This window comes from Corapipo altera, unplaced genomic scaffold (assembly GCF_003945725.1).
Source record: "Corapipo altera isolate COAL_440 unplaced genomic scaffold, ASM394572v1 54, whole genome shotgun sequence".
In the NCBI taxonomy this organism is placed as follows: Eukaryota; Metazoa; Chordata; class Aves; order Passeriformes; family Pipridae; genus Corapipo; species Corapipo altera.
Window position 1 is genome coordinate 3,056,780 of NW_020884902.1, and position 22,009 is coordinate 3,078,788.

A 22,009-nucleotide genomic window follows, 5' to 3' on the forward strand; every position below is an offset into this window, starting at 1 on the left:
CTGCCCATTTCATTTTGAGCCAGGTACTTTCCTGTGTGCTCTTCCTGAGCTGATTCCAGGTACTAAACTACAGGCTTTTTGTCTGGCAGAGGAGTTTCTGACAATTAAACAAGTAGAACTCTCCAGCCAAGGGCTCAAACCAGAACAGCTCAAGTGTGAAGGAGGGAGTGAGGTTGCTGCATGACCAGAAATACACCACTGACTGAGACAAGCATGAACTCGTAGAACCATATCCAGAGTAACATCCTGTGCCTTTTGAGCCATGCACATACTACAGGCAGTTAATGCAAAACCAAGTTAGTTGAGTCCTGCCTCCTAGAAATGAGACTACAGATAAAAAAAGGCAGGCAATAAAAGTTCTGAGGCACTAACAGTTGGGGTAACAGCATCCCACTTTGTGTATCCCACTAAGGCAGTGGGCAGAGAAAGTGGTGCAGTTTAGGACCTCTAGATTACAACACTTCTTTTTTCTTCCCTGCACAAAGAAGTGCTCTGCTACTTACCTGTATAATAAGCCTTGACTGGAAGATGGGCTGGAGTTGGAACTACAGAGCCAAGAGTACCCCCTGACTGAAGGAGTCTGTTGAGCCATCAACAACAATCCTGTGCAGCACTTGTACAGTAACTACTAAAGCTGCTCAGGGTATTGCTTTAGAGCCTTCTCATGGAAAGTACAAATTTCTACCAAGGGTATCTGCTGCAAGATATGCCTAGTTCATAATAGGAATGCCACTCTTAGATTGGACTGTATCACCTCAGGAAGGTTTTTCCAAGCTGCTTTCCCTGGTTCCTAAGTGGAGCTATTAGTAATTGATTTACACTGCTAGAAGAAATAAGTCTTTCATTGTAGGCAGATTTCTATTTTGACAGACTTTTCTATACTGGAAATGGCTTCAACTCCCTGTCTTTCACAAACTTCCTTTTTTCCCTGGCTCCCCAGAGCCCACTGAAAATTAGAATTTAGAAATATAAGGCAATGGAAATACAAGGCAGGGATATGCATCTATGAACCACCTTTCTGCCTTGTGCAAAAGCCACACTTTCTTTTACCTTGCTCTTATCCAAAAATGTTAATAAACCACAAGATTACTAGCAGTGTCTTGTTATTATTCTGGAATATGAAGCATGTACACACAGGTACACTCCTTCATAATACCAGGAAACAACACTGTGATACATCTCTGTTAATCTAAATACAATGCAGTCATTCCAAATGGCTTAGCCTCCTCCTGCAAAGATAGGGGGAAGCTGTCAGAACATGTTCTCTGTAACATCAAACCTACATTTAGAGCAATCTTAGAGAAAGCCATCCAGCTATGTCCACATTTAACTATCCTCATCTATTCTGTCCTCCATAGATCACCCTAAAACTGCCACTTATTAATGTTTGCTGTCACGTTCCAAGGGCTGCTGGCAGGGACACCACTCTTGCTGGCCTTGCTTTGTGACATGTCATTAATGCCTGGCTGCTAACAGGTTTCCACAGCACAAGATAACCTGTGGATCCATCCCAGTGCATGGTGAGCCAGTTTTACAGGGCTGTGTCTGCCTGTCCTAGGCAGCACACTGCCAAATCCCAAGGAACCAAAGCCTAACAAGAAAGTAGAAGGACAAAGGAGAACCTGTATGTAACAAACACATTTAATTATTCCTCTTACCTGCTCTTAGAGAACAATTCCAGATAAATATGAGCAGTACAATCCCACTGTGCTGTACAGAACAGACGTTTGGTTAGGAATAGAATTAATAGTAAGGACTCTGACTGCTGGTTAATGCATCCAGCTGGAACCACATGCAAGCACCATGGAAAAGAACTACACAGTCTTGGTAGCTTTGTTTTGATGTTAACTTTGTGTCGGATGGAATTCGGGCAGGTCAATAGAAATACCTTATCTAAGAAACAAATTAAAAACAACCTCCCACCCAGAAAAATCCCACAAGTGTAATTGGGTCAATGGACTTGTTTTGCTGATTCTCTTGGCAGAAATGTGTGTAATTGGAAACAACTGACAGGAATTACTTGTTAGGGAATTTGAAAACAAGTGCTATGAGGGTTGTAAGTAACCTGTTCATGGCCCTCAGGGGGCTTTTAACAAATTACCTGAAGAAATTCAGCATTAATGCAAGACCATTTTAATGGTCTTAACCCTAACACTTCCTATCCCCAGGGAGGAGACAGCCTTACATGTCACACATACAATGTACAACAGGCTTTCTCTTCCCTACTTTTGGCACAAGACCTTTGCCATGGTCTGTGCTTGTCCACAGCCAGCTCTGTCTGTGGCAGATGGATTAGGATTAGGTAATATTTCTGCACCACAGCCAGCCAGGAGAGCACCAGGAGGAAACTGCCTTTGGCCCCAGAACACACACAGCCAACACAGCCCACCTGGGTGACTTCACTGCAGCACCTCAGCCCAATAAATACAGTTGCAGTTGAACTTCACCAAGCAGAGCAGGAGCTGTTGGGGCATTTCATGGGGTTGGTCTGTAGCAGAAAGTCCCCATGAAGGACTCCAGAACTCCTGTTTCAGTACCTGTGACTCCATATGGCTGCCAGCCAGGTGAATCCTCTTCAGACAGGGGGAAAAGCTTCAGAGAAGTAGGCATAACTGTGAGGGGGGAACAATGCAAGGCTTGAGTGCATCCACAAACACAGGGGTTAAGTTCATCTTGATTAACTAGGACACATCTACAGTATAAAACCAACTTGAGCTACTGGTACCTTCTAAACTAAACTATGGAATCCTAACTGCAAAGTTTAAGATTGTAAAAGGAAGAAAAAAATTTAAGTAGCTATCATAAACACAGTTATGCTTTCTTGTAGATATGTCTGCAGGATTTTCATGGATAAACCAAGGGTTACTTTCAAGTTCAGCACAAGCAGTTTCACACTTAGAGGCAGCTGGAGGCACTTGCAATGCTAAATCAAGGTAAATTAAATAATTTTTTATTCAAGGGTAGTTATATATGCTTGTGGTACTTTCAGTAACCTCCTATTTCATACACTTTCATGAATGAATTGAGATGTTTTCTTATTATGGTTGATTTTGATTGTGAAAAAGTCTCTAATTCTGTCTTCCTTGATAATTATATTTGAAAGGTCAAATCAACATGCTTTGAATTTTGAACATACCAGCTATGTTTCTTAAGAATAGAATCACTCTGAGCCCTTTTTCTTGATTAACCTTAAATTCCTGCCTGGGCATGGCCTACAAATAGGTAATTACATGTGGATATAAGGCTGGTAATATTTCTGCAGAATGCAAAAGAATGTTTAGTGTCTAAATGCACTACTGCTTAAGCTCTCACGAAACAAGTTTAGTCCACAAAGTCTATTAATAATTTAAATTATAAACAAACAACCAAACAAAAAAACTACTATCAGTAAAAACCCAATCCAAAATACATCTCAACAGCCATACTTTGCTTGGAGGTTACCTGTACCATAAAAAAATGGAAGTAAGGATTATTCTGGAACAGGTTCTTCATTACAGCGTTACTAGCTTCATTTCATATTGCATTTTGTGCATTGACTAAACTGATGGGTTTCTTCTTCTTTAATATTTCTTCAGCTTGAGCAATTCTCCTAGTTGTTTATGGGAAAAAAAAAAGAGACTCAATCTTTTCTATGCAACTTTACAATGGTTTATCAGTTTTCACTGTATCACTTCTGGATTTTTCCTTGTTGGCAGCATTTCTTTGACTAAAGGAAAAGCTGAGGCCAAAAAAAAAGGCTTAAAACCTCATGAGAAACCCTCTAAACTTGACCATTTCTGTTGTTTTGATAGTGAGAATGCAGGGTTGTGTCTGGATGCTGAAGTGGCCTTAGCAACTGGGCAGCTCGTTGCCCTGAGCAGTCAGCAGTCCAGCAGCGCAGCGTCCCGGGGGGAAACGCCCTGCTCCTTCAACGATGAGGATGAAGAGGATGAAGATGAGGATTCTTCCTCCCCAGAATGAGGATAGTAGAAAATGGAATATACAAAATGCTGCTCAAATATTCTTAATGGGAGTTCCTGTTTGGATTTTACTGGTTTCTTGCCTTGTTTTGCACTGTGTTCAGTGAAGCAAAATGGACGCTTCAAAATCAACTTATTCATAACGGAAAAACTTTTTGTAACTGAACACAGAGTGACATGTAGAGACAGAGCAAAGTGGGTTTTATCAGCTAAAACTGAGGAAAAGAACAAAGTTCTCGAAGATTTGGCAAAGCAAACCCCAAGTTTACCTTTTCCATTTTGGGACTTAAGTCTCTGTCTTCCCCTTGTCTTTACCAGATGGAGAAGAAAACGGAGTCAGTCAGCAAATGCCAATTCTTGCATTGTCTTTTGGCTGTGCTGCCTTTAGAAAAAGGGGGAGGAAGAGCACATGCAAATGCGCTAAAAAAGCTATTTAAAACTATCTTATATGAAAATGGTTATAGGGAAAAGGGGCTGCTAAAATGTTTGCTTTTTTTCTGTTCAACTTGCTGTGTAGAAGATTCTTAAAGTAATACAAATTGCAAGTGATTAAATGGATCTTGAAATAGTTTAAATCCATTTTAGATACTCCAGAAGTAACAGTATAAAAGGTTCATATGTTCATTTATACTGCAGACCTAATTTATTATAAATAAGTGATTATTCTTAGCCATTATTAAAACAGTCAGGAAAAAACCCCAGTATTCTCTGCACCAGCTTTTTAAAGGAAAACAAGTAAAAAAAATTGTATTTCTAGATTACAATGTATCCAGTGTAGCTTCTTCTTTACTGTTCTAACTTTATATAATCCCTTTGATGTTAGAGCATGTGTTGGATTTTTTTCAAAAAAGCCTCCCACCATGTTAAGGCTCTCAGGCAGTGTGTTTTCAAGGCAGTGCTTTCAAATGTGGGCTGGGTAGGTCACATAACTTTTTTTAAAGTCATGGGCTGAGGTTCTTAGGAAAAAAATAAAATTTCAACAATATGTCATTTCATGTTTTGCATTCCAGTCAGCTTGAGTTATGTATGACAGAAGAACTTTCTTATCATTAACTTCTGTTGCACTCACCTTAATGCACCTTTGAAAATTGTATCAGACCACTTCAAGTAATCTGTGGCTCAAGTTACACAACACAAATCCCATCTGAACTGTTGAATAAGACTTGCAGCAGGAGGCCGTGTGTTCCATAGCTATCACATCCAATCATAAAGGCCTTTTTTTTTTACAAGAAACCCACTTCAATATCAGTGCAAAATACACTATAGATGTGTTCTTCTCGTGGTGTTCTAACATCCAGGCTTTTAACTAGTCTAGAAGTTAACTATTTTTAATTAGGTAAATGCAGTTTAAAATAGTGTTACTTCTTTCCAGTTTTTATACTGTATGTAATAGTTGTCTCAGCAATGTTACCGTGTTGGGAGAGGAGGCAGCTCATCCCTCTGTTCCTGCCTGAGCACTGACAGCAACTGCGCCCCTGGGGGCTGTGAGAGGGACTCTCCCAGCAGGGGCTGTGCCCACTCACCTCTTACAGCCAGACCTGCACTCAGGCCAAGAGCACCAAGCCTGAGCTGCACAGAGAAATGAGGCTCCAGCTCCTGAGCGGCCTGGCTGTGACCAGGAGGCAGCACAGGACCAGCTGCACCCAGGACAGGCAGAACTGTGAGGAGCAGACAAGCACATCTGCATGTTTACATTAAAAACTAAAGCATCCAGAAACTTTTCACAGATAGTTCAAACTCCTGCACATGAGGTACATTTAGGGCAGCACCAGTATGTAAGTACAGCTCTTGGCTGAGCAAGTAGAGCTCTCTACTTACACAGCTCGGTTACAAATGCACAAATTAAAAGAATTCCTGTATGCCTACCATGTTATTCATCCTCTGGGCAAGACTGTTAAGACTGTCCTGTGCTCATGGCTCACAGGCAAGAGCAGACTGAGGGCTTTACACCTCCTCACTTTGACCAAATCTGTAGCACTACCTCTATACCAAGGAAAGCTTTACAAATACAAAGTAATATTCTTACTGAGAGACTCAATGCACCTGAGCTAAGCAGCTCACTTTGGAACTAGGGGGAGGAGAGAACAGGTACTCCAGGCATGTTATCATGGAATTTGCAGCTTCATGAATGACATTTCATTTAAACAGATAATCACTTTTATTCTTATAAACCCATTGCTTTTTCAAAAACTGCACTGTCAGTCAGCTTTCATTGGAGAGGGCAGATCAAAGATACCTTTATGCAGGATCCTAAGGAACTCTTAAAGAGAAACATCTTCTAAACAATTATCCCTCAGCAATACATTAGGGGCACATTTAACTTTACACTTTATTCACACTTCATTCACACTTCCCACTCAAGATCTGTGTAAAAACTAAAAACAACAAAACACTAAACAGGTCCTAAAGAGCAGCACTTTGAACTATAAGAACCTGGGAAAAAAAGGCTTCTTGCCCAGAAATGGAATGTGTTTTATTAGCAGTCAGTGTGCTTTCTGCTTTACAGGAGGAAGATCTTAAATGATACCTTTCTTCCATTGATGTCTGTGCCCTTCAAAGCCGCAGACTGCACAGCTACTTGCTTTCTGGCAAACCTCAAACTATCAAAGATAAAATATAAAAAATCTAGGAGCACATAACATTCATTTAGACAGTTGAACCAAATCTTTAAAAGTTATTTTTCCTGGACTAGTTGAATACAAAGGACAAAACAAGTTACAACATTTAGAAGAGACTTCAAAAGTAAATTCTTTCCTTGGGCTTCCTTGTGCCAAGTTCCAGTAGAGGATGAAGTTCAACTAAAGCACTGTGGTCTTGTGGCTACACTGAAGTCTGGGAACTAGGAGAATTTTGGGCCTTATCCAGCCATAGTCACTCATGTATGATCTCAGACAAGCCTTTCAATCATTCCTGTTGATCTTAGCTGACATATTTTAAAAAGAAACAAAACACACACACAAAACCCACAAACCAACACAGGTAAATGCAAGACCTCACAAAATGCAGGTGTTGTATCTGATTGGAGTGCTGAGCAATTGTGAGTAACAGGGGGGGGTGAGAATATTAACTCACCACACAGCTCCCACGCAGCTCGTGGCAGTGGTTGTGCTCAGCTGCTTCAACACACAGGCCCTCCCTCTCGCTGAGAGCCAGCAGCAGATACTTCCCAGAATAAAATGGTCATGAACAAGACTGGTTTTCCCATTTTCTGTTCAGCTACCATCATCCTCTCCCGTCTCATGCCATCCCCCTGGCACTCATCGATAGGAAACAAGCAGCAACTAGTACTAGATGATATCTCTGATAAGAAAAGCTTAACATTTCAATTGTCATGCAGCTCCTGTTTAAGATAAATTTAAGTGACATGTTTCTGTGTCTTGGAACACCCTCTTGGTTATCCATTCAGGAGGCACTTGGCTGCAAGCAGTGTAATGCTGCGTGTAAATGCGTTTGCAGTTATATTGCAGTGAACAGCTTTATTCCTGGACTTACTCTGTGGTGCTTGAAAAATCTAAATTTGACTTAGAAAAACTTGTCAGCTCCACTAACTAGAGGAAAAAAATATGAGTAGGAGACAGCATTTTTCTGTTATGTGGAAATCTGACGTAATGTTTGTGGATTTTGGTTCTTAAAATTGTATTAAAGTCCTTCTGATTTTAACACTGGAATTATTGGCAACAATCCACCTCATCTCAGAAAGTGTGTGTATCTAAGCAAATGATACCAGTTTAACTGCAGGTATGACTTAAATGACTAATATCATTAAAGCCAGCACAATCCACACTGGAGATGTTTCCATTTTGTTTAAGGGGTTTTAGTTTTTTAAACTACAGCTTGTAAATACCCCTAATCCTTTTGAGCAGCTGGAAATTGCTGAGTATAAAGAATTCCCACAGAAGGACTTTTGCTGATCAATGTCAGCCTGGAGTAACATTATGTAAAAAGCCCTAAGACCTTCAAGTTCATAAATGAAATGCTGCTTGAATTTAGAATTCCACAGTTAAGGTTTTAAAATCTCAAGTTCTCTTTCTTCTGACCACATCCACCATTTTAATTCAAGAGCATGGATAAAACTTAACTACATTTGAACTCTGGGCAATAATCCTTTTTATAATTAACTGGCCCTTTTCAGCTGAAAATAATCCAGGCAGTTAATTGAGTGAGCTAAAGATGTTTGGGGTTTGGTTTCATTTAAAACAAAGCCAGTAACCACATGGTATGCTATAAAGAAGACAAACCAAAACAAGTTGTTTTCTGCCTGATGCACCTCATTTTCATTACAAGAATCTCTCAGGGACATCAGTGTATATTAAATAGCCAGATGTAATGAAGCTGGGGAAAGACTACATGAGCTTTTCTAATTTGTGATTTACAAAATTCTAGTGTTAGCCATACTTTCAGGTGACATCCTTCTGCTTCAGCCTCCTTGGCTGAAGGTGCCTCAACCTCAGCAGTACCTCTGGCAGCATTACTGGGGAACAGGGGAAGGTTAAGGACCTGTTTGTGGAGGGTTTGTTCTTTAGAATATGCTCCTTCTTGAATCCTGACCTATGTCTACAAGCAATACACCAATGAATCATTTGGAATTTGTGGCCATCACACACCTACCCAAGTATGTGAACAGCTCTAAATAGTTAATTTTCTGCTGGCAGGTGCTCACATAACCCAGTCCTGATACCATAAAACTTCCTGAAGCTCTCATTCCTTAGACTTAACAAAGTTCCCAAATCAGATTACCTTTTTCCTATTTAGTTGTTAGAATTTAGTCTGGTGAGTGTTTTTAAGAGGCTGTGAGCAACTCTGCTCCCCTGGATCCAGGTATATTGCTAAAAAAATACCCCCCCAGTTGTTCATTCTATCTGCTAAGGATTACCATCCTTTCAAGTCACTGTAGAGGTGCGTGTACAAGAGCCTGTCAGCTCCTCCAACCTGATTGCCTGAGCTGGCATCCCTGGATCCCTCACCCAGCTGGCACTGCCAGTGAGGGGAGGGAATGCTCATTAAAGCAGCCCAACAGTAACAACTGCAGGGGCTGCTGATCGCAGCTGTTCAGAGACTCCACACTCACTTCACACCTTTCATACTCCCACCTTGTCTGGCTACCCCAGAGAGCAGCCAAAACCAAAATGTTTTCTTTCTGCTTCCATATTTTTGACAGTACCCAAGAATCCAACATTTAGGACTGCAGGACCACCAGAAACCCTTGCTCAAATTTGGGCAGAGGTAACATCTGAGATCTAATCATCCAAATCCCAGGAGAAAGCCTCCTGCTTTGGAACAATATGGAACAGATAAATACATCTTCATTTATCTAAGAAGAAAAGCAGACTGACCTGGTTCAGGGCCATAGTTCCTCGCAGATACTGGAACCTCCCAGTAGCCCAAACTTGCACCTCTTCTTAGTATTCTGTATTGGCTAGAGTAAGTGGCAATCACTTAAACCTTCTGACTTCTCTAAATGCCATTCTTAAGTACTCAACACTCTCCAGGCATAGACACTTCAGATATATGGGCACCATGGGATAGCAGGATACAGCTATGTAAAATTTACATCCAGTTGGAGATGCAAACTCATCTATGCAGAGACTTTTTCTGAGAAAAAAATGAGTCTTTAACAGTGAGTTGGTTTTAGCCTCTTCTCATTATCCAGGCTGAGTGAAACAGAGACATCCATCCCCAGCAGTGCCTGGCTCGTGTGCTGTCCATGAAGCAGCAACGGCTCCCCCATAGGAGGCAGACAGCCAGAGGGAAAAACACCATATCCACAGCCCCTCCTGATGACATTTTCAGGTCACAGCCACAAAAGTTAAAACAGTGATCAGAAAATAGGAAGTCCACAAAATCACTCTCCAGTCTTTTTAGTGGGTTTGTTAAATTCCTAATGTAGCTTTAACAATTAGTGGAGTCCGCTGTGCTAATGCAGGGCACATTCCCTTGTCTTAAAGGCCAGGCTGTATATATGAGAAATACTTCAGAGAAGTATATACAAATGTTATGACACTGTATCTCACAAGCACCTACTGTGAAAAAGTTAATCCTGCTTTGAGCAAACCTGTAAGAAGTAGGGTATGAGTTCGTCCTTGTTCCTCAGGCCCTGACTGCAAACAATGCCCCTGGACCAAGGCAGCAGCCTCTGTGTTTGCATATCCTACATGGCATCAGGAGTAACCAGCAAGTACAGGCACAGCTTTGCACCAGTACATGTCTGTTGGCACTGGGGTGCCCTGGCAATGAGGGAATGCTCATGTGCCCTCAGCTCCTGTTTTGGAGGTGCTGCAACATGCAAAAGGCAGGGCCGTCCCTCCGCCCCCCCAACAGTAGCACTTTTTAATATCCACTGTATTCTACATGGAAGTGAGTTGTAGAGATGCTTCCTTTTTATATTTAAATGGAGAAACCACTTGAAAGTCCGTTAAATTTTTAATTAAATAAAACTTAATTTTTTTTTTTTAAGAATGAGGCCAGTCATGGACAAAGCTATTTTATGACCTCCTTCAACACTGAACTCAAAGTAGGGTTTGTAAACGTGGTGGGTGGGAAGAGACAAATCCAATATAAGGATGCTGACTCTTTGAGATTTGAAATTCTAATTATTTTTTAATCTACTCATCTTGCTCTCCCCCTCTCCCAACACAAAGCATCACATGAACCCTTCGGTGGAAATTTTTTTTCCTTTTCTTGTGTTAAACTCCTATGACTTCAGGAAAGTCAAAGTTGCTCATTCATTTTAATTTTTCAATTCTCCATAGATTTCTTTCTTTGCAAATACCTATAAATTATAAGCTAAAGTTTTATTTTTGCAGAAAGTCTGCTATTAAGCTATGCTGATTTTTTTGTCCTGATCAAATAGTGTTAATTTCTACTACCACATTGGACATGGCTAGGAGTAGTGTAAAAAAAAAATGTGGTAGTATTTTATGTGCTTTAAACACTGACAAAGGTATAAAGAGAAATGCATATACAAAGTTTTACTTTCCTAGCAGGAACACTGGCATTAGCAAATAGTATATTTGAACCAATAGGAAATATTACTTTGTAGTAGAAAACACTTTGTAAATAAAAACTTGTTATTTTTTTAATGGAAATTTTATAGAAGCCTTTTCTGTATACTCAATCCCATGTTTACTGAAAATGCTGCAAATGGGAATTGTACATTGCAAAATGGGGGTGGGGAGCAGACAGTCTGACTGAGGTGAAAGTCGTGTGTGCTTTGGAGAAAAACATCCAGTTGTCTGTGAACAGAGATGTAAAGCTTAACTGTAGAAGAACTGAATAAAAGACTTTCAAGGCAACAGGATTGGGCTTGTTTTTGAGAAAAACACTGTAGAAAAAGGTTGCACAAGGTTAATGCTGACAGTATGTACCTTATTTAAAAAAAAAAAAACACACCCTATTTGACATAGGAAATATTGCATGCTTTGGTTTTGAAATAAATATCAAAATCTAGCAATTGCATCCTCAATAGGTTCATTATCCAGGGAGAGATGCCAGACTTTGGAAATTGTTCCATTTTGATAACTCACAAAATTCTTAGGGATATTATTGTCCCTGTCTATTCAAGATATGCACCCAGTCTAAGAGTATTCTAAGTACCTCAGAAACAGCTCAGCAGTTTCCATGTCCAGCTGAAGGCACATTTCACACAGGCTTCGCTCTTCCTGTGGAACAGTGTTTCCTCAGCACGCTGTACTCCAGTCCTCCTGTGTGCTCCCCATGTCTCAGGCCAAATCCTGTGAACACCCTTCAAGCACCTATAGACTCTGAACTTATATCCTTCTAAACCCTTTCCTCATATTTTGGCAGCAAGAATCCAAATCAGACTAATTTAAGTAGCATGAAATACAGTTCCTCTTCATCCTCTGTGTTGGTTTTCCAACTCTGCTGAATATGAAAACACTGAGTAATGTCACAGTGCTTGTTTTTCCCCATGTGCACAGAAGACCCACGACTCACTATTTTTAAACTGAAACCAGCTGAAAGTAAAGGTTAAAGACAATAGCAGAAGACTTGCAAAACTGTGAGTTCATTCTTCTGTAATAAATAGAAACTATCACAGGCCCCTTTCATTGAAATGCACTGGTATATTTGGGAAGGCATTTTCATTAACAGATTTGGCAAATAACTAGCTAAAAACTCCTGCAATGTCTTTTTCATAGGAAAGAAACTGAACAGATGCGAGGATACAATCTTTATCTCAGCAATTAAAATATTTATGACTTATTTATGCTTATTAGAAAAAAAGTTTAAGAATCTGTACCTTCTTTTGTGTCAGCACTGCATAAGTTGCTACCAGAATGATTTTGAAACATTAAACTGATGGTGAGGCTCCTTGGAATATTCTCCTCTAAAGAACCTAAAAGGAGAGGTTTTTGTGGTAAGCTACATTATTTCTTTGTGCTTTGTTTTCACCTGGGGATCTCCTCCCCAAGAACCCAACACAGCAACTGAGAGAATATTGAGAGCATAAAAGCTCTGATCATCTTTCTTCTTCTAAGGAAGAAGTACCTGGCATGGATCCCTAAGAATGGAGGAGTCTGCAAATAACACTCTCTGAAATTACAAATGCTTCTGGTTAAAATTTCTTTGACTGTCCAACCAGACAGCATCATACACACTGGTTTATGCTTTTCTTCACATCAATAAATCTGTTTCCTAAGTGATGGCAACTGCTGCAGCATCAAGTGCTATTCTGTGCTACAACAAGTATTTTTCCTGGTTAAAAATAACACTCTTTAAAATTGTATCTTGCTGAATTCCACACATTCTGTTATAAAGCAAAAATATCTCAAAATATTCAGGGAAACCAGAACACCAACCCCCCCCCCCCCCCCCCAAATTGTGTAGGTTTATTATTCATTAAACTTTGTCTCAACCCCAAGTGTAGGATAGGAGATCGATGTGAACAATACTTCACTGTCACAGTGCCCTGTCACGAGTGCTGTCCCTGGCTCCCTGTGATCCGTGTAGGTTGCTCCTGAACGCAGCTCAGCTCCAGCCCCATCCTTCGCCTGCCTGGGAGGGACCTGGCTCTGCTCTGGGGGTCCTGCCTAACACCAAACCCTGTTCTGCTGCTCTGACTGTAAACCATTGAAAAGGCTGAAAAACCTCGTGTCCGTGGGACTGTCCCCATGCTGAAACCACTGTTCAGGGGTAACAAAACAGAAGAAACTTTCCTATATATTTCACAGAACTCCTCCTCTGTCACAATGGCTAGAACAAGTCTGGCAGACTAAAAAACCCACAGGTTGTTGAAGGGTTTGCATTGCTGCCTGCTGGGTCCTACAGCTGCCCCCGGATAACCCACTGCAGGCTTGGGTTTGTAACGTTTCAAAAATCCCTCAGAACTCACAGACCCATTAAAAAACTGAAAACCATTGTCCCAGGCAGAGCCGAGCAGGAAGTGATATAAAAGCCTGCAACAATGAGATGACAACAAAAGGAAGAAGTAGGCAAACAGAAGGGTGTGTGTTCTTCAGCATAAGGCAGCAAACAGAGCTACAAAATGACAAAATTATCTAAGCACCCTTTTGCAAGACATGAAACCACACAACCAATATCCTCCTTTGGTTCAAATGACCATTGCTAACCCAAGCTTTCATCATCTTGACATTAAAGTTCACATTATGCAGCAATGACAACATACAAATATTAGATTTAACTAATCTATCACCATTATCTGAACAACAGTTTTCAAATATTAAATAACAGAAATTCCATTTACCACCATATTATGTTAGAGCAGAAGATTGCATTTTTACAGCAGCTGCTGGCACAAGTAAGATAGTTATTTTTAATAAATAAGCACCACAAGGACATAAATGTCTCGGCACATTCAGCAGTTAAAAACCATTTCAAACGAGTAAAGCCCACGACAATGTCCTAGCATTGACCTGTGTACAATTCCTGCCTCCGGCTTTGCAGAGTGAAATTCAAAGAGCACGCAGAGCTCTCAGCGCAGGCCCAGGCTGAGGGCACGGACCACGACCAGTCCCTGCAAGGTGAGGCAGGGTGTGAAGGCCCCAGCCAGCCCAGCTGACCCACGGCAGGGTGGAAGGCAACTCACAGCCCCAGAGCAGTGGCACGGGGCTGTCCTGCCGGTGGCAGGGCGGTTTTCGCTCCCGTTTCCCAGCAGGCAGGGTCTCCTCCTGCGCCACCACCGACCCGCGCAGGTTCCGAGCGCCTTCCCCGCCCGGCCCCACAGACCCTGCGGGCCGAGCCCAGGCGGCACCGCCGGGTCCTGCACCGCCCTCACACCCTCGCTGAGGCGCCGGCCCGACAAGGACGGCGGTGGCAGCCCCTGTCCCTGTCCCTCCCTCCGTACCCGCGCTCCGCCCGCCCGTGAGGGGCCTGCGCTCGCCCCTCACCCGGTACCGGCCGCAGGGGCGGCTCCGGCCAAAGGAAACGGGGCATAGAACCCTCCTCCAAGGGGCCTGAACAGACTGAGAACCTGGAGGCAAACAACAGCTAAATCCACCTTTCTATAAGCACTCCTGATTTTTGAGGAGTTTGGAATTAGAGCTTGACGGGAAACGCCCCTTCACGCAAGGGAACCTCTGAGCACCAGTCCGTGGTGCCGCAGCAGGAGACCCCAGTGCCAGAGCCCCGTGTTGGTCTGGAGATGGCTCAGGGGGCTCAGATGAACCCTCCTCTCCCGAGGATCCCCTCCTGCTCCCTCCTGCACACAGAGGCACAGCCACCCTCGGGAGCTGGGCCCAGCTGCCGTGATCCACTCTCACAAGGCACATTGCAAAGCCTCCATCAGAATTTAGGACTTTTATAGGAAATTCCAGAGCCTGAAGCATGTGTAGGTCATCACTGTCCAGCTTTTAAAATTAAGAGCCTAGTTTTATTTAAAAATAATTAAGAAAAAAGTGGCCAGTACCCAACGGTTTCTCATAGATGCTTTGACCAACTCTTCTTCGAAAGCCCTCCACATCAGTGCCTGGGACTTGTCCAGCTATTAGTCTTTTTATGGGCTCTCTAACTAGATTGATGGAGCCACTGCCATAAAAAAGTGACCTCTTACCAAAAGATTGTTACTTCAAAATTCTGAACATATGATCACTAATACAGAGTAATCGTGACTGGAAGAAAATATTAATATGAAGTGTGTGAAATCTGTATGGTATTAATTGGGGAAAAGCAAATCTCTGAAGGTGAAAATCCTTAACTGTTCTTGGAGAGAAAAAAATACAAACAGCTCTAGAGAATCTGCAGACAAAACCTTCAAGATGGAAAAAGATGCAAAACACTTTTTTTTAAAATTATCATCATCTTAACATGAAGATAACATTTCCACATTACCATAACAAAGCCATTAAGTATTAATAATACTAAATTAACCAAATTGTAGAAGCAGCTGCTATACCTATTGCTAATAAGGTATGTTTGTGTGAGATGTAAATTAATTCAGCTGCTGGCTGTTTGCAGTCAGGCTGGCCAGGCTGATGTAAGCCCGGGGAAAGCCCAGGATTTTTATTGTTATTACTTTCAAGCCTTCTCACCTTTGATATTTTCTCATCATCTCATTAGCATGACTAAAGCCAAGTTCTAAACATTCTATCCAGGCTTACAAACTTTTATTTCATGTTCTGCCAAGCTCCTACCTACCGTTTTCTGTCAGCAGGCAATATATTAAGACTATTAAATTAAGATTGAATGTGATAGAGTTGTTCTGTCTGGGGTCCATTGCCAAATGACTGAGTCAACTATATCAGAGCACTTATCAGACCAGTATTTGTTGGCCTTTGAGCAGCAAAATGAGGAGCAGAAGCTTTTGCACTGGCCAAGACCTGATGAGGTTTGTACATTAACTGAAGACCCTTCCAGCCCATCTAACTGTCCAACTGTGTGTTCCTGACATGGTTGGTACTGAGCCATCTACTTATCTATAGGAAATGGGTGATTGGCACGATGACAGATGGGTATATATACCACTGGAGATACAACAATTCCAGGAAATAAAGCAGCCCTGGCTGCTGAAGATTTTTCAGAAATAACTGCACAGTTCAAAGAACTCTTGCCAGACTCATTAATTAATTAACAAGTATCCCTATTTCAAACTTTTGGAAAAATACATCCACCAAGCAGTACGTTTTCTGATTAATAAACTGTTCATAAGTAAAAAAAATACACTGCACTAAAAGATAATTAAAAAATATAATAATAATTTAAAAAGATAATTGCAGCCAAGATGTACTCCACTCTGATTACTAATGAAATAATCCCTTCCCAAGTGGGAGTTTTCTATTCAACTAGTTAAACTTGCATTAGAAAAAGCTGATAAGAAAATACCAGTAGCAAGAAAAAAAAATACAAGAGACTGCCCTTACCAGTGTTCAGACTCCTAAAAGATAAAAAACCTGAAAATGTAGTGAAGTACAAGGGCATAGAAAAGAGTGGGCCAACAGACATTCCTAACCAAGCGAGTCTGGCTCCATGGGCACAGGAGGCACATCCAGCAGAACAAGCATGCACACTGAAGGTGATACTAAGTACCTCCAGAATTAATTTTCCTTCCCATTTACACGTTTTTGTAACTCGGTAAAGAGGGTAAAATACTGCATGAATTGAATACCTGGGAATGTGCTGAAGTTATGAAACAGTCCCACAAAAGAGGGAAAATGCCAGTACCGTGTCCTGCTCAGTGCTCCCCGGGCACGTTGGTGTTAAACCGAACAGCAGTGGCCGCTCCTGCCGGCAGAAACTGCAGAGACTTGTGCGCTTACCCCCACAAACGCCCACTGGCCATTACTAATCACCAGCAACCATTCAGTCAGAGGAAGGGCTATTACAGATTGTTAACTCTACACGACTTCCAGAGTACTGTGTCTGCTTGCTCTCAAGAGGAGCTCGGTAAGCAGGGGAAACACAGAGTGCATCTCTCGCAAAGGAGTTTGGAGTCGTGCGCCTGAGCTCCCTGCAGACAAGAACAATGTGAAACTCCTGACAAGCCAGGCAGGCAGCTCTGGCTCAGCAGATAGCAGGGACATGAACTGAAGGGGCAAAGACATCTCGCAATTCCACAGCCATTCATGTCCTAGGGAGATTTCGGAGAGCTCTCTTGTCATGTTTTAAGCCGTGGCTGCATTTCTGTTTGTCAGAGTGCATTTGCTAGTTGCACTGCTGAGTTGTTATATGCAAGTCAGCCTACAGCAGTTTCCAGTAATGGCATCTTATGCAACTTCTGACCTACTTTAACACATTGGAGCACTTGGAAACACGAGATCCACTGCAGCAGCTTTTTGCTTGACAGTGTTACACTGCAGCAGGAAGCAAGTCTTTAGACAAGCACAGGGATCCAAAAAAATACAGATGAGACATTAATTTTCAAGGTATTCTTCAAACCATTAGGAGCATCCAGATCAATCATCATACGTATTATTTTCAGCTAGAGACAGTTCACATTATTTCAAAAAGGTCAAATGTTCAAAAATCAGTAAATGTTACATATGCACTGACCTGTGTGCTCTTTCTCAGCCTGTCTAGGCTGCAGTTTCCTGAAGAACACCTCAGGGAGGGTTTGTGTGTGATGGGTTATCAAACACAACAGGCTTTAGCAATACAGAAATCTTTTGTTTTGCTCCCCCAGCCAGATGTTGCAGAAGGAAGGTGTCTTCTACATATCCTCCCACACTCCAGCAATAAATGAAAGGTCTTTGAGAACTAAAGGTCTTATCAAAGAGGATCTTCGATACTCTTACTGATTACACTACCAAGTGTGAACAGCTGGGGACCTAAACACTGCTAAAGGAAAGACAGCAAATAGAATTATTTCTACTACTAATCAGAACTAAGCCTTGAAGAAAAGTAGTAAGAAAACATTGGAATTAGCATCCTTTCCTTCTCCCACGTAAGAAGCAGGACTCTGGACACATTCCACTGTGTGGAAATTTCAAATTTGTAATTCGATTAAGGCGTCTGACTAGTTACTTGAGTGGCCCTGCAGACACTTGTCACTGCAAACTATGTTAAAGTTCAAGATCTACAGAGCACTGCAGATCTTCAGACCAATGCTGGAAAGGTTGCTTTGTTTTGTTGTTTCCTTTTGCCCTTCCCAGGTTGTTATTAAGGAAAGGCTCTAGCATGACTGAAGCAAACACAATACGCGCCATTGTGACTTCTCCCATGCAGACAAAAACGTCCAAATGATATCCAGTATTATTCACCAACAGCTGCTTTACCTCGTTTCTTTAATACATACTTATCACTCTTGCCCTGCCATTTCAGTATAACTTGTACCTCATTACTACAGTGCCCAAATGATCCTTCTTTTACTGTTTCCCTGCAATGCCTTGGCTTTAGGTGAGGTAAACTCTCAAAACTACAAGCATTTTGGTGCACTCTTAGTTTGGGGTCATTACTTCTCTGTCAAATTGCAGGGGTTTTATGAAATGAAGGTTGCTATTCACTGAGTTCTGCTTTTGTGTCCTTTCAGATAACTAATAAAATTAAAAGGTGTTTCAGGCTTCACATGTAGGTTAAAGCATCACCTTGAACCACAGTGCAAACTCTTCTAAGCCCGTCAGCTTAAAAACAAGGAAGTTACTATACAATTCACTGAAGCATTACAAACCTTCCCTGTCCTGTGCCTTACACCCCCCAAATCCTAACCACTCCATGGTATATCCTCCTTAACAGCTATTGTGTTACCTTTGGGGAAAAAAGTCTCCTCAATCCACAAGCACATGGAGCTATCAATCCAGACTGATGGAACTACCTATAGGAACATTTTCCCTCTTTCAAAACTTACATCCTCCTGCCACACAACCTCCTTTCTCTTCCACAGCACAAGGGTTGTCAGCCCGGAGATGAGACTGCACCACAATGAACCTGCAAGGCAACTCCTCCAGCTCACGCTGAACCGCTGCCTGAGCAGACAGCACTTGCTCTCGGCAGGCAGTGGGTATCCATGGATCAGCCACTGGAAAGACAGATACAAGACATCAAGTGAAGTAACTAAGACTTCCAGCTACCTGGAGATATTTATCTGAATCCAGCTTTGTTTTTTCAGAGGCGGATTTAATTTCTCTTGTTTTCTTACAAAGTCAAGAATCAGACTCAGATCAAGAATCCCATTTTACTTTCTTTAGCAGCTGAACTTCTCTGTGCTTTATCGGCTCACTGTGCTGGGCTTCAGTCACTTGGAATGCTGAGGGTGGGTGGGGGACCAAGGGAAAAGTCTCAGAAACTTTACACCTGTGGTTATAGCTGGTTTTAAGTGAACAGTTCCGTGAATTTTTGAGCAGTTTGCCCAGAGATTCAGTAGGGGAACAAAAGGACAAGACCATGAGCTGTTACTACATCTGCCACCTGAAAAGAAGGCAGAGAAAGAAACTCGTGCAGTTTTTCTTAAGAGCACATTAAGACTTGTAATCTTATCTGTGGATCTTTTTTAAACTAACATTTAAATCAACTGGTCTGAAATTTACCACCACTTATAAATAATGTTTAAAACTAAGCAAATTCTCAACAGAAATGTAGAGAGGAACTTACAGGATTACAGATGCTGTGCTAATTATATGTTAAGATCTCCCAAAAGTTAAAAGGCAAAAGAAGGAAAAAAGAAAAAGTCAGGCGTTAAGCAAAAACAACTCCTTGCACTAAAACTCACCCAAGCACTGTTACATTATGACTTTTCTCATTCACAAAAACATTTGAAACGTTTGGACAACTTGGTACTAAGCAAAAGCCATTAAAATATTTATAGTGTTAAGTAAGTGCATCTGTTCCTTTTGTAATTAGGAGTGAAGTGGCTGTTTCTGAAGTTTGAATCTGCAGCCACAGCAGGTTTAAGAGAGACCTTGTTAGGGGACAATAAACCCTGGAGGAGTTATCACTGTAGGGGCTCTCTTGTGCCAGAAAAACAGAAATAGCAGTAATATGCTCACAAGTCACATAACATTTGGGTGCTGGAAGGACACGTTTTTATTCCGTACAATGTAAAGCAGATTCAGAAGATGACAGTCCTCTCTAACACATAATATACACAGCTGAGTGTACTTTGTAAAATTAAATATGGACTTATTGTTTCAAATACATTGATATACATCAGCTCTTTTAAGGAATTGTTACCAAATCCAGATTAAACTCCCTTCAGGTAATGCAAAATCAAACTGATGCACTGCTTCCACAGCTCCACACAATACTCACGGTTCAGAGCTGCGGCACATAAGAAGATTTAAGTACAGGTTAGTGAACAAAACTTGGAAATTTTCTTTACTGGCTTTCCTTAGGTGCTTGCCTGACATTTAATGAGACAAAAAAAAAAAATCTTTCTGATCCAAACAAACTACACAGTGACATGCAAGCTTCTGATACCCCTCATGTTACACTGATTTTACATCAAGAATCAGTGACAAATTTAACAGACTTGTCATCTTAAGTTTAATCAGCTTAGCTCTTCTCCAATTTTCTACCCTCCCATTTAGACAGGAAGAAAAACTGTAGGAAGGATCTTATAGAGGAACTCACTCCAATCTTTAGTATTAAAATGCTCTTCTAACAAGACGATGACAGCTTGCATGTTTTAACCAAAGGGGAACTAATTCAAGTAAAGCTTCCAGCATAGAAGGGATATTCTTCAAAAGGAAGCTGGAAGAAAACCCCACGTGTTCTTTATTGTTGCCTAAAGAAGTAAATATCAAACCAGAAAAACAAGTCAGTATTGATGGGGAGGGTGGGCTGAACTAAATGAAATCATTATATTTCCCCAGTGTACATGGGTAGAACACAAGATCACCTCAGGTCCTTTCCAAGTTTGCAACAGCTTGTAGCAAAGGGAGACCAGAGTTCTGCTCATTGTAGGTGAAGTTTCTTCTCCTCTCACCAGGCAGAGCTGGATCTGACCTACAGGCAAAACTGAACAGTTGTTTCTGAACAATCTATGCCTTGAATATTTTGTTAACACAGTGAAAAGAAAAATCTAAATTAAAGATTTTTCATGATAGATGATATTAACAGACTGATTTTTTTCTATAAAAGCACTAGTTTTCAAGTATACTGACTACAAACATTAAAAAAATTCATTAAAAAGCTTCAGCAATTTGACAATAGACTTAGTGTGAATGCTGATGTGTTTTAACAAACTGCCCAACCAGCAAGATGATGCTTGTTTCACTAGCAGGGAAGACGAAGCTCTGAATAATTGCATAAAGTTAAAAACTGAAGCTTCAAGTATTCTGAGGTTTTGAAATCCATACTCAGAGCTGCCCACATACTTTTAGCATTTACTACTTTTCCAGTAAATCTTAAATTATACGATTAAACCTTTTTTCTTCATCACAGGAGACCCATCTAATTTTGTAAGAAGACCCAAGAGTACTCTCTGAATGCTTAAGTATGCAAAGTTCCTGTTCAGCTTTCAAGTTCTATTTGACTCATACCCTCCAAAAGTTATGATGAATAAGCTTCACAGAGAGGTAGAAAAAATCCCAAAATAGGGCAAATCCAGGTTCAGTGCCAGGTTCCTGAGAGCACTGCATTTAAAAAATTGTAGGGAATCAGCCAGCAGGACTTGGTGCAGAGAAATATATTTTTCAGTTCTAAATCTCCTATTACAGAGGCAGGGGATTAAAAACACAAAAACCAGTACCCCCCCCCCCCTCCTGTTTTTGTTTCTATACTGATTCACAACTCCTTTAGTCTCCAACTCTTCCTCTGCATTTGGGTTTTCTCTCTCTGCTGCTGGGGAACTACTACAGCAGACATTTCAGCACAAAAGGAAAGGCTTTTCATTACTAGTGTCCTAGAAGCAGCATCATCCCCAGCTGGAAGTAACTGCAAGTCAGGGCTGAATGTCATCTGTCCTCAAGGGATCATCTTATCTACTGCATGATGGATGTAAGTAAAGCCTGCAGCTGACTTTGTGTCTCAACAATCTTGTCTCCAGCTTCCCCTCTAACCCCGGGGGGGGGTGTTCACGGGAGGGATGGCAGGGAGAAGGTACCTCAACTGACTTGGACACCAGGGGGTTGTCAAGGTGGTATGAAAAACAGAACCTGCAACAACAGGCAATTTCACAATGTTTAAAATTAAAAGACACTAAATAA

The 22,009-nt window shown here is 41.4% G+C and overlaps 1 protein-coding gene and 1 long non-coding RNA gene across 12 annotated transcripts in view; one reads left to right on the forward strand and one right to left on the reverse strand.

Moving 5' to 3' along the window:
- Window positions 1–5,181, forward strand: part of TFDP2 (transcription factor Dp-2) — a 46,549-nt gene extending 41,368 nt beyond the window's left edge. For all 4 annotated transcript variants that reach the window (XM_027650661.1, XM_027650660.1, XM_027650662.1 and 1 more), the window contains 2 exons: window positions 2,828–2,933; window positions 3,792–5,181. In XM_027650661.1, the coding sequence (XP_027506462.1) occupies window positions 2,828–2,933; window positions 3,792–3,960 (275 nt within the window). In that variant the 3' untranslated portion in view covers window positions 3,961–5,181. The remainder of the gene's footprint in view (window positions 1–2,827; window positions 2,934–3,791) is intronic.
- Window positions 104–14,553, reverse strand: LOC113950656. Of its 8 annotated transcripts, none has more exons than XR_003528836.1 (10): window positions 14,281–14,553; window positions 12,217–12,312; window positions 11,553–11,617; window positions 9,293–9,375; window positions 5,029–5,173; window positions 4,229–4,337; window positions 3,442–3,589; window positions 2,538–2,612; window positions 1,659–1,710; window positions 104–1,229 (listed from the first exon to the last, which is right to left on the reverse strand). It is a non-coding gene; the product is annotated as an uncharacterized LOC113950656 (long non-coding RNA). The 8 variants fall into 8 exon arrangements; XR_003528834.1 differs by lacking the exon at window positions 14,281–14,553 and adding an exon at window positions 13,850–14,118; XR_003528833.1 differs by lacking the exon at window positions 14,281–14,553 and adding an exon at window positions 12,874–13,802.
- Between the last annotated feature and the right edge of the window lie 7,456 nt (window positions 14,554–22,009).